The sequence below is a fragment of the Asterias rubens genome, chromosome 11 (genome assembly GCF_902459465.1).
Source record: "Asterias rubens chromosome 11, eAstRub1.3, whole genome shotgun sequence".
Lineage (NCBI taxonomy): Eukaryota > Metazoa > Echinodermata > Asteroidea > Forcipulatida > Asteriidae > Asterias > Asterias rubens.
In genome coordinates this window covers 14,778,199-14,791,337 of record NC_047072.1, presented here as the reverse complement: position 1 = coordinate 14,791,337, position 13,139 = coordinate 14,778,199, and the positions used below count along the sequence as shown (strand labels likewise).

The 13,139-nt window shown below is 39.8% G+C and overlaps 1 protein-coding gene across 2 annotated transcripts in view; it reads right to left on the bottom strand.

The window, feature by feature from the left end:
* Window positions 1-13,139, bottom strand: part of LOC117297066 (CNK3/IPCEF1 fusion protein-like) — a 39,298-nt gene that overhangs the window by 5,915 nt on the left and 20,244 nt on the right. Inside the window, exons 6-15 of one of the 2 annotated variants that reach the window (XM_033780194.1) lie at window positions 12,568-12,630; window positions 11,548-11,616; window positions 10,474-10,733; window positions 6,643-6,848; window positions 5,198-5,741; window positions 4,313-4,373; window positions 3,666-3,860; window positions 2,724-2,797; window positions 1,169-1,353; window positions 330-719 (exon numbers count right to left, since the gene is read on the bottom strand). In XM_033780194.1, the coding sequence (XP_033636085.1) occupies window positions 330-719; window positions 1,169-1,353; window positions 2,724-2,797; window positions 3,666-3,860; window positions 4,313-4,373; window positions 5,198-5,741; window positions 6,643-6,848; window positions 10,474-10,733; window positions 11,548-11,616; window positions 12,568-12,630 (2,047 nt within the window). The remainder of the gene's footprint in view (window positions 1-329; window positions 720-1,168; window positions 1,354-2,723; window positions 2,798-3,665; window positions 3,861-4,312; window positions 4,374-5,197; window positions 5,742-6,642; window positions 6,849-10,473; window positions 10,734-11,547; window positions 11,617-12,567; window positions 12,631-13,139) is intronic. The other variant, XM_033780195.1, reaches the window with a different exon arrangement.

The following is a 13,139-nucleotide window of genomic DNA, read 5'->3' as shown; positions in this document are numbered from 1 at the left end:
CTTACCAGATAGATGCAATGTTCTTGGATGTGCGGATGCTCAGAAACATGGGAACAAAGGAAAAATTACCCGATCTGTCTGCTGACCCAAGTGTTCCAAAATCCTCAATTGGTATCGATACTTATCAAAGTACTAGAGATGGTTGTTTGAATCATTTATATTTTGTGTGTAAAACATCGATGTATGTATTTTTAAGGAAATAGTTAAGTAGTTCCACCTACACTTTCTACTTTAAGAATGTTTTATCGTATTTTGAATTGTTTTTTTTCAACATTAATTGCTTTCACTGTTTTCCCACCAATAACACAGTAAAAATGGTCACCTCTTACCATATGGGGTCGAGTTCCTTCGCTTTGGATTTTTCTCAAGGGCTTCCAGTTCTGACAGGTCAATGCTTAAACTCCCACGACTGTGCCTCCGAAGTGCCCCCAGCACACGTTGCATGATTTTGGGGCTACCTTTGGGAGAATTACTGGCATGTGCGCTGCTGAATGGATCTCTTTTAGTGGCTCTTTTTTGAAAGATTTTCGGGGAGGATGTACCTGGTTCAATCTTGGGTGAGGCTGGAGATTTGTATTTTTGGGGTGATCGTTGGGGAGATCCTGCCTCGCTGGATGTGTTTCCTGATCTATCGCTGGATGATGGAGACCAAGGAGGAGACTGGTCACTCTTCTTATCCTTGTCTTCATCATCACTTTCACTATGGTAACCCTCAACACCTAGTTTCAAATAAGAACACAAAAGACTTTCAACAAAGTGTGTAGTAGGCAGAGCTGCTAGTCCTAAATAGGACTCTTCCTCTGTGCTGTACACAGATACTCAGTCCTAAATATTAGGGCCCGTTTCTGGGGGCGGAAAATTTTCATAAGCTCCATAACTCAAATATCATGAAAATGGCGGATTTGTGAGGAATATATGACGACCAAAACCAACCGCAGAAAAATGTATTCTGCCATGGAATGTGAATCTGTTGAAGTTAGTTAGGGGTATTTGTGGTTGTGACTTGCAAGGCCTATCTAGTAGTGACAGTGACAATGGCAGCCCCGGTAGATGAACGTTGATGCAGCAGTTGGAAGCTGCTTCCTTTGACTGCTTTTGTCCTTAGCTTCTTAAAACACTTCTTAAAACTGGATTGTTATCAATGCAGTAAATGTCAACAGCCTCTTACTTTGCATCATGTCGACCAGGTCCAAGGAGTCCTTTGATTGGAAAATGATAGACTGTCGCATATTTTTTTCCTCTTTGAACACGATTGATGCCAGACGTAGTTTATCAATCCATTTCTTCCTATCCTCGGCATGCTTTGCAGAAAAATAGAGTGTACTGGCGCCCTTGTGAGTAGCCTTGAATGCACTGTTTCAAATAAATAAATAAAGTAAAACCATGTTGGATTTAATAGATGTTAAATTTGCATCAGAGACAAAGAATATTCATTTTGGTTTAAGCCATACCTATTATACACCGATGTGTGTTTAGCACATTTTGGATTTGTGTGTTGAATGTTTCATAGGTACATGTAGTAGTCCAATTGCATACATGTATGACATCACAGACGCATACAGTGCCCTCACTGAGTTAAGATAAATCTTAGCTCTTTGTGAAATTAACTCCACAAGAAGACTTTACTTTGGGCTTGCTTGCATCTATCCATCTATCCATCTTCAATTTCCTTGGTTACCTATCAGACCTGGTACTTCATTCTAGTCAGGGCACGGCAGTGTTTCCCTAGTAAGGGTGCCCATATGAGGGAAATTTGTACTGGACTATTTCAAGGGGCACCAGGGCAATTACCAGGGCATAGAGCCAATTGCATCCACTGTGCCTGTGAAGTATCAGGTCATACCCCCCCCACCCCCCCCCAAAAAAAAAGAAGAAGGTGTAATTTGTATCTGAAAGCTTGGTATAAAGATAGTAATGGTTGTAAGCATCATATGAAATTGTTTTATATGAACTGCAGCCATTGATTAGAAATCAGTAAAAAACATTTGAATCTGAGAAATGATTCATGTATGGATCATTTCTCAGAGGGTTGGTTTCCATACCCGATTGATGCGACAAGAAATGTGGTTGGTGCCCGCTGTCACTTCGCTAAACATTGATGGATTCTACATTCATGGGAAAATACTGGGAGAGTTTTTTAGCTGTTTTTAAACAAGTAGGCACTGTATGTGATGTGTGAAGCTTTGCATGATGTGAAGGATAAGAATAAAGTAGGCACTGTACTCTGCTGAAACTTTCACAGATTAGAACCAATTTGTGACCCCTACCATTAAAGACAGTGGACACTATTGGTAATTGTCAAAGACTAGCCTTCACAGTTGGTGTATCTCAACATATGCATAAAAAAACTAACCTGTGAAAATTTGAGCTCAATCGGTCATCGAAGTTGCGAGATAATAATGAAAGAAAAAAACACCCTTGTCACACAAAGTTGTGTGCGTTTAGATGGTTGATTTCGAGACCTAAAGTTCTAAATCTGAGGTCTCGAAATCAAATTTGTGGAAAATCGCTTCTTTCTCAAAAACTATGGCACTTCAGAGGAAGCCGTTTTTCAATCTTTTATACCATCAACCTCTCCCCATTACTTGTCACGTCACCAAGAAAGGTTTTATGCTAATAACTATTTTGAGTAATTACCAATAGTGTCCACTGCCTTTCAGCTTTGTACATGTGTATAGAATCAATAGTAACGAGTAACCTGATTCAACAAGAAAATATCTTACTGTTCCTTCTTGATCTCGGGAGCTTCTAATATTTGATAGCCTGGCAGACAGAGTAATCCCTTTGCTTTATCATCCTGCGCAGAAACAAAATAATTTTTTTGGTTTACACCGATATTAATTGAACAAAGATAAATTACTCAACCTCTTCACATTGTTCAGTTTAGTTCACCACCTTCTCAACATATCTTTTTAAAATTATTTGTGGAATTTTGTTTTTGATGTTAGATTGTAAAATACTTATTGTTAACATCAATTGTGTAGTTTTGTAATTTGTCGGTAAAGTCAATGTGACACAAGCATATTTTAACTGCACACACAAAGTTTTCACTTTGGCTTCAAACTTGAAAACCATTTTTCAAAGCTGAAATAAATCTGTGTGGAATTTATTAACATCTTTTAATTTATCATTCAGAGTTGTTCCTAATATGACAGAACATTGTCTTTCTGATACTATCCAGGGTTTTGCAAAACACGTGTAAAAGACAGATTTTTCTTCTTCTAAGAATCACTTCATGTAGCTCAATGTATTTCCTTTAGTTGAAAGGTAATCAGTAGTGCTAGTTTGTGTGAAGTGGGTAGGGGTTCTAGTGGAATTACACCAATAATAATAATAATAGTTACTTCTTTTAAAGGCGCGCATATACGTCACTTAGTGATGCTCAAGGCACTGAAACATACAATTTCTCCTGCAAGGTATGTGGGACTACGTTTGAACTATGCGATCTACTCCATTAACATAGCCACATCTTATGAATTAATACAAGAAACGACAAACAAACAGGATGAACATTCATCCCATTGTAAATTATGGTTTTCGGTACAGATATTTTTGCTCATAATTCATGCAAGATTTAGTGACACACAAGGAATTGCTCTTGTATGGTTTTAAAAACAATCACAAAACTTTTACCCTTGCTCTTTGACCCTTGCTCTTTGACCCACCTTCTTGTTCTTGTAGTAATACAAAACAAACTCTCGAAGGACGAACCACATTTCCACCCAAGTTGTTCTAAACTTGGTTGTTGTCTTCTTTTGAAGCCATCCTTGGCACTCCCCTGGACCCAAGTCAATACATGAAACACCTCTTGTCACCTTATACTTAGCTTTCTTCTTCTTTGGTCTTAGTTTTACACCAACCTGTTTTAGGAACGATCAAGAGAGAAGGACAACATAATGTCAGCTTGAAAGATAGGTTAAGACTTGGGTAATTACCCTGTGTTTTAAAGACTGTAATAGTAGTAAGCCTCCTGCAAATTTATTTTGAAATCAATAACAAGATTTAAATAAAAATAAAAATTCATGCATGAATCATTTCTCAGATTTCTGAGGGTTGGTGTCTGTTCACGAATGTTGTCACCTCTCTAAACGCGGGTAGATTCAACTTTTTGTGTAAAAGAAAGTTTTTGCTGTTTTCTTGAGGAGACACTATTCAGCTGAAACTTTCACATGTGACTGTTAATGTAGATTTCTAATTTTTACCACATCAAAATGATGACCCTACCTCTAATCAATAAAAAAGTGTCATCTTACGGTGTACTTGTATCAAATTGTCATAAAACACCCCCATTGTGACTTGATGCGTTACTTACTGTTGGTGATGGGATAGATGACAGAGATGATGCACTTGATTGTTTCCTCATTTCAAGAAAGCTGTAGGCAAATCAACATAAATAAATAAATAAATAAAAATAACTCTTTTATAGCGCATTTCACAATAATCGTATGAATGCGCTTTACATTAGTGCCCTGGTCATAGGGCCAATAACATCCCTTTTTAATGTTTCTCAGTATACAACCTGGGCAACAGTTTATATCGCTCCAAAGGCTTTTTCATTCACAATATCAACCTCTACCCTCGCAGGTACCCATTTACCCCTGGGTGGAGAGAAGCAATTAAAGTAAAGCATCTTGCTCAAGGACACAAGTGTCACAACCGGGATTCAAACCCACACTCAGGTGACTTAGCACCAGAACTTGAATTTGATGCTCTTAACTACTCGGCCATGACACTCTACATTGCTAGTACTATCATATATAACCAATTCATGTCTAGTTTGTTTCTTCAATGACCTGTTCTTCTGTTCTTATGACCAAGTGATTGTGTAAAAAGCATTTGATTTTGGCTGAACAAAGAACAATTGACTAGAGCGGGATTTGAACCAATGACCTCCGGAAAAACATGCTCTACCAACTAATCCATCTAGTTCTATGCTGGTGGTCTCCCCATTTTGTCAATATCTTTGATCGGGGTGCCAATCAGAAGCCAAACAACTGTTAACTGTTGTGTAGGCAGAGATCACAAGTAAATTTTTCATTGTTTAAAATTTACCCAGTCGGTTTCCTATAGTAATTTCTATAATATTTTTAGGACATATTTTCAACAATAATTTTGTTAAAAGGTTTGGGAAATGAATATTATTTTCTTTTCAGTGTCTGACTTGAATATTGAATCAAGTACTTGTTTTTTTACTTACGTGACTGTTTTGGGTGAAGGAGGTGGAACATCTACAACCACATAATCCTCAGTTTCAAATGTTGTAACCTCAGAGGAGCTGGTAGCACCCTCAGGTTGACCAGCTTCTTCCAAGGCTGCCACATTATTGTTAGTGTTCTTAGCCTGTGAGTTTTCAGAACTGGGTTCTATGACAGTCTCTGAATGTATGCCTTCTTGACCAGGTTCCTCTTCAGTTCTTTGGTTTTGTTCTGAGTGTTGTTTGCTGCCCTCTGGAACTGGACAATCTTCTACATCTAGGGAGCTATTGTTGTGTGTTGGCTTCTGATTATCAGGATCTACCTTTGAGACAGAAGTTGAAGGGTTCACCGGGATTGATTCCCTCTCTTCTGAAATTGTAACCTTTCTTGTAAGGCAGGAACTATTGGAGCTTGTTGTGTCATATTGGTTGATTGTTTTATCTCCATGTGGTGAGGGAGTGGTCTGGGTGCTTGCAGTAGGTGGGCTTCCTGCGATGGGTGAGAAGCTGGGTCGAGGGGAAATCCCGGATGCTTTTATTAATTCCACTGCAATCAAATGACAAGAGAACGTGATGGAATATTTTATGTGTTTAACTCAAATACCAATGTGCTTTAACCCTTTAGTGACCATAGTGGCCAGAAATTGCTTGTACAAAAGTGCCCATAGCAGATGCAAACAGCAGCAAGATTTGACCTACTTATATGAACTAGAAAGTTCAAAGTAAAGTTAATAACCTGAATTGACATTTCCCAATGTTTCCCATTTTACCACAGTATCTACATTTCTAAAACAAAATAAAATTTATGTTATACAAGAAAATTGTTTTCAAATAATCAACAGTAAAACCATGTCTGAATGTATGGCTACTCAGAACTTTCCATTAAGTCCTGAGATTACAGAAAACTCAGGCACATTATACTTGTTGGAATGATGGTCAAATTGATTCTATGGATTCATACAACTGATACAGTAAACACAGTTTGAGATGACAAATTCACTGCTTAGGCCAATGTTTCCCTTTTCTCCCTTATTTGGCAATTAGCCTGGGCGGCTAGTGTGTTTACTGTCGTAGTCGCGACTATTGATTGCTTAATTGCAACAACCGTTTTTCAACTACTCGATTTATCGTGGCGATACTACAAAAATAGTCAACAAAAAATATTCCTAACTACGTAATTGGTAAACCAATTGTGTCGCTAACGAGTATTCACGACAAAATAAATAACTTTTATACGAAACACAACCAGACATTAGCGATACATTCCTTCAATCCTTTCAGCCTGAAAATTACTATTGTGCCCGCACCAAACATGCCGCAATGCTGTTTGGAATTAAAAATTAGTCACGACTAGTGTCAAAGTTGCGACTAATTGAGGCGTGACTAGTCGGAGTATTAAATTTCACTAGTCGCCCAGGCCTACTTGGCAACATGAATTATTGACTTACTTTCAGCCTCTAACTCTTCAGTATTAATAGGGAGTGATCTTGGTCTACCCTCTGATGTCACTGTTCCTTTACTCCCTTTCCTCTGGAGAGCCTCTCCCATTGTTCCTCTTCGTTGTCGTTTGATTCTCTCCGCCTCTTGGAGGAGTGATTCTGGATCAGATTGAGTCTCATGGGTGTCTACTGATGGGGGCTCAGGATCACTGTTACTGCAGTGTGGCAACAACATGTCCAAAACAAGAGGAAATATGTTGTTAGCATGAAGACGGAAACACAAAATATCTTTGCATTGCAGAACACATCATAATAATAATAATAATAATAATAATAATAATAATAACAGTATTTATAAAGTGCCAAATTGCCAAAAGATACAAGGCGCTGAGAAAGAAAGAAGTAGGGAAAAGACAGAACAAAGATAAAGACAACCAGCTACGAAGAGGCAAAAAGGTGGGTTTTGAGAGCTCGTTTGAAGGCTGGGTAGGTAGAGAATTCCATAGTCGGGGAGCAGCAATTGAAAATGCCCTATCACCTGCAAGTTTATGGGTTTTGTGAACTGAAAGGGATTTACCAGTAGAAGAGCGAAGAGAGTAAGAGGATGTCTGGAGTGAAAGGAGAGAGGAGAGATAATCCGGGGCACACTGATTGAGGGATTTATATGTGTGGACCATTGTACGGAATTGAATGCGTTGGGCAACTGGAAGCCAGTGTAATTGCTTGAGAAGTGGAGATGAGTGAGTGAATTTGGGCAGCTTAAAGATAAGTCTGGCACAGCGGTTTTGGAGCCGTTGAAGGCGGGAAACATCTTTCTGTGAAACACCATTCAGGAGGCAGCAGCCATAGTCCAGCTTGGACAGAAATAAGGCATGGACAGCATTATGGCAGGCGCTGAAATCAAGAAAACTCCTGATCCGGCTTAGGTTGCGTATGCCAGTTAAGAGAGCGACAGAGTTGAGTAATGTGAGCAGACATGGACATGGTGCGATCGAAAACAACACCCAAGTTTCTGACAGACGGAGAGGGATGAATTTGAGTGCCATTGAGATTAAAGGTGAGGTGATCCAGATTTTTGAGGTGAGTGGGAGAGGCTGCAAAGAAGAATTCCGTCTTATCCGGGTTCATCTTGAGCTTATTGGTGACCAACCAGGATTGAAGTATGTTGACACACCGAGACAAACGAAACAAAGCACAAGCAGCATCTCCAGGGCGGGAGGGGTTAAATGTTAAGAACAACTGTACATCATCAGTGGTACTGGATTGAGTGACACGAATAAGTTGACCAATGGTGTGGGAGTAGTAAGTGAACATCTGAGGTCCAATGACAGAGCCCTGAGGAACGCCATATTTGAGCTTTGCTTCAGTAGAGAGGGCATCCTTAACACAAACCTGGCTAGATCTATCACACAAGTATGTGTGGAACCAAAGTGGTCTACTGTATCGAAAGTGGCCGACAAGTCTACCATGATGAGAAAAACGGCCTGGTGTGAACCAATAGCTCTGAGAAAAGCATCTTGAACTGTAAGAAGTGCTGTTTCAGTGCTATGGCAAGGACGGTAGGCAGACTGCAAAGGCTCAGATAAGTCAAGTCATTAGATTTGACAAAAGAAGCAACCTGTGAGGAGACCACCTTTTCAATGAGTTTACCAAGGAAGGGTAGATTAGAGACAGGTCGGTAACTCGTGAGTTGCTGAGTGTCAAGGGATGGCTGCTTAAGGACAGAAGTGATCCTAGCTTTGCGGAGCTCAGCCGGAAACACACCCGAAGACAGTGAGCAATTCACAATGCGACACAAAATCTGAATAAGAGAAGTTAAGTGTTGTTTGACTAACCATGTGGGCATAGGATCTAAGTCACACGATTTAGAGGAACATTGATTTATAATATGAGTTAATTCTTACACAGTTACAAGATCAAAGCTACACATATTACAATCCATAGGTTTGTTATCAGTTGGGAGACAATTACCAGAGTTAATACTGTCAACTTCAGAACGAATATTATCAACTTTGTTCACAAAGAAATCCTGAAATTCATTGGCAAGGTTAACAGGGGAAGTAGAATCAGGTAAATGGCATTTGTTATTGTTAAGTAATGAATTAACAACTTTAAACATATCTTTATAGTTATAGTCAGATAATTGTTCATTGTAGTAGTTCGTCTTAGCTTCAGTGATGGCAACAGAGACATCACGCTGGGACTTGATGTAGGTTTGGTGGTGTTACAGATGGGCTTTCTCTCCCCCTTATCCTGTTCCTTTTGTTATGACATATTTGTTGGTCTTTAAGAACATCTGTGGTATTTGGCAAAACAGGTCAGTCTGTTTCACAATGTGTATTGTTAGATGTTATGCAACGGTCATAATGTAACATTGTGTCCTTAATGTGTTGACACTCCAAACTTATTGTTAATGTGCAGTGGACGCAATGTTTAGTATAATTGCCCACTGCATTGTGTGATGTTTCTAGCCTATAACATACTGGGTATGCCTCTTGCTGGGTTACACTCATCACTCCGCCACCACTGAGTCAGCCAGGGGCTCTGCCCAACCCATACATTGATGGGTGTCACCACTCCAACCGTCGGCCACACCATTGTCCAGTGTTGGTGTTTCAGCCATATTCCAGTTATAGAGGCAGTCAGTCACAACTGTGCTCTTTCTCCTTCAAGTTGATGGCTTGAACCAACCGGTTCTTGCACAGAGACAGTCAGTCAAAACTGTGCTCTTTCTCCTTCAAGTTGACGGCTTGAACCACCCGGTTCTTGCGCTCCGATGGCCTAAAACCCACGCCCGGTTTTGAGGCTCTTCCTAGATGGCCTAAAACCCACGCCCGGTTTTGAGGCTCTTCCTAGATGGCCTAAACCCATGCCAGGTTTTGAGGCTCTCCCCAGATGTACCAATCTAGTGCCAGACGTCAATTTAGAAGAGACACCGTGTAACCAGCACATCAAACCCAGTCATCAAACTTCCGGTAGCTATAATCTTAGAGTCTCTCATTTGAATTGTATTAAATCTGCCATGTACATTATTAATTGTTCTATTGCTTTAAATATTGTTGTTTGAGTAAAATAAATACTCATCGTGAATATAATCGCTGGTTAGGTTTCACTCTTCCTTGTCAAATGTCTCTGTCGTGCTTTAGTTCCTTTTTGACATTGTAATGGACTAGGCGCACGTAACAGGTGGTCAGTCTCTGCATGTGACTTTCTCCATTTCCACTCACGGCGTCGTCTTGCACGACGAGCAGCTTCAACAGTCTCATTGAACCACCTGGGCTTGCGACAAACGGTGCGGGAACGGGTAGTTGGCGGAGCATGTTGATCAAAAACTTCCCGGCAACCACAGTTGTAGCCAGCGACAAGATCATTAATGTCATCATGGGCAGACAATGATACGTCCATCCTGGCAGCAAGATCATGACCAAAGGCATCAGAGTCAAAAGACCTGAAGTTACGCGATATATAATCTGCAATTATCATCTGCAATTATTATTTGTTATAATGCAAGTCTGCCCCAAACAAAGGCTAAAAGCCACTCTTGATAAGCGACTACTGTACAAAAAGATGCAAGATAAAAATAACTTGGGGGAGCTGAAGGTAGAAGTTGTTATCCCTTTTAAACAGTCTGGAAAACATAAAAATAAACTCTGCAATAAGTCGTTCTGGAAATTTACAATGAATTAGAACTTCAAATAACGTTTGAAAATATCAGAGAAAAAGAGCATTGAGCACATGGGAGCTGATCTTAACCAAGTGAAAAAGTGTTGAAACCCTAGTTATTATATACATGTCTTATTTATTAGAATTATTAGTCTCAGTTGAAAGGCTCTGCGTTACCTTCTTGCTTTAGTAGCCATTAAATCACAGGGTGAAGCTGGCATGAGGAAGTCCCCATTCACAACTGTTGATCTCATGTTGGTAAAACTATCATTGCGTCTGAGTTGTGGCGTACCGAAGAGTGGAGGATACTGTGAGTTACCAGGTCTGATTATCTGCCCAGGAGAGCCAAGGTTGCAGGGGCGTTTGCGTAGGGTCAGGAGGACCCCCATAAGGTCAGCCCTAAGAGCCTCTATGACTTTACGGTGCTCCCAACTCACCTGTGTTGTGTAAGGAATAAATGGGTGATCAGTCTTTGGTCAATAGATCCCTTGGTCAAAAAGCGGCCTCACTGGGGTCAAATAGTGCCCCCAATGGGGTCAAAGGAGGCAAATGACTGGATGTTAGCTATTCTTTGTGTAAAAAGACGTGCCCCCCATGAGCTCATCGTCAATGTAGCATTTCGCGTTGTGCATAGGGTCTTAACTGTAAACATCTGTTTCAATACATCACCATTATCACGCACTAGTCTATTGAAGTTTAAATATGCCTTGAGTCTAAATAGTAAGAGACTGTTATTAAAAGACAGGGTGTACTTTTGGTCATTACTCAACAAGTTAATGACTTGGTAAAGAGCACTGGAGAGCTGTTGGTATTATAAAACATTGTTAGAAATTACCCCTTTGATATTGTTTAAGCGGAAGCAGTATCACCCCCAAAAAAGAATCTGGCTTCATTCTCAGGCATCTGAAAGCACACAATTCTAATAATAATAATAATAATAATAATAATAATAATAATAATAATAATAATAATAATAATAAAAATAATGGAAATTTATATAGCGCCTGTCAATTCTATGCAACAAAGGTGTTTTTTCCCTTCATTATATTGCGATACACAATGGTAAGGATACAGATCTTTGACAATTACCGAAAGTAAACCTTGCCTTTAATATCTTGCAGGTTATACGATCATGGGATGTTTTTCTCTCTTACCTCATAAGTAAATTCTTAACTACAAAGTCAGTTCACCATGTTAACTTTCTACACTACATCTTCATAAAATGTTATCCAGGGACATTCTCAAGCTTACCACAGTTTGTCCATTTACTCTTAACAGTTCATCACCAGAGCCCACTTTCCTGCTTAAGTTTGCTGCTGACTAAAAGTGATAACCAAAATTAAATGTAAGCAGTTGTTAAAAACCCAACAACATTAAAATATATTACATGAGTTATTATTGAAAACAGTTTAGAAAGAAACATGCTATCAAAAGATTTGTACCCCTGATCAAAATGCTCATAACAATGTAAACAATGAATAGTACCAGGTATATTTGCTGCCACCTTGTGTTGTAAAGTCTCCCAATTAGCAATTGTTTTGATTTTGCAAACGTCATACAAATACACTGTTTGGTGTGGGTGTTCAAAGCTGCATAGTGAGTCAGTGAGCACCATGTGTGTCCAGTCAGTGAGCACCATGTGTGTCCAGTCAGTGAGCACCACGTGTGTCCAGTCAGTGAGCACCACGTGTGTCCAGTCAGTGAGCACCACGTGTGTCCAGTCAGTGAGCACCACGTGTGTCCAGTCAGTGAGCACCATGTGTGTCCAGTCAGTGAGCACCATGTGTGTCCAGTCAGTGAGCACCATGTGTGTCCAGTCAGTGAGCACCATGTGTGTCCAGTCAGTGAGCACCATGTGTGTCCAGTCAGTGAGCACCATGTGTGTCCAGTCAGTGAGCACCATGTGTGTCCAGTCAGTGAGCACCATGTGTGTCCAGTCAGTGAGCACCATGTGTGTCCAGTCAGTGAGCACCATGTGTGTCCAGTCAGTGAGCACCATGTGTGTCCAGTCAGTGAGCACCATGTGTGTCCAGTCAGTGAGCACCATGTGTGTCCAGTCAGTGAGCACCATGTGTGTCCAGTCAGTGAGCACCATGTGTGTCCAACCAGTGTCCACCATATCTCCAAATAGCTGATGTAATTTGTTTATTGGGTGACTTTTAAAAAATAACTTTCTTAATAACAACCATTTTATTGACTCCCTCAAACATTAACTATCAAATACTAAGCTTCATTCAGTAGTTAAAATGCTAGACTATTTCCTGAGTTTACCTGCTCCTTGGTGCCTGTTATGTAATGAATTCCGTCAATAGTGGATGTTTTGATAAACAGCCCCTGGAATTAAGGAAATCAAACCATTAGAGATATTGTTGACCTTCAGAAACACTGTACTTAGACTCTGACTGATGGAAAGTCTTGAAACTGCTAAGGGTACCTACTTAAAGCTACCTTACTCCTAAAATTATGCAACCAAATTCTACGAATGGTGTCTCCAAATGAATGATCATCTTATTTCTACTACCTAACACGATTGAGAATTCATCAAATTAATGCATGCTGTAAAAACAGAAATTGGACGGTTTAAAAAAAAATATGTAATCACCCTATGCCAAAGTCACTTCTTGGAATTAGTATAAATGACATTAAAAGTACAGAAAACCAAACCATCAGCATCGATATCACTGTCATGTCTTTATTCTGATAAGAAAATACATACAATGTTTGCCCTAATAGGTGTTATATTAAAGCTCATCTGTTTGATGAGATATTAAACCAAGTTAAAAGTTTTGGCAGGAAGTGCCTGTTTATGGCATAGAGTGTCACATATTGTCCTATAGATCGTG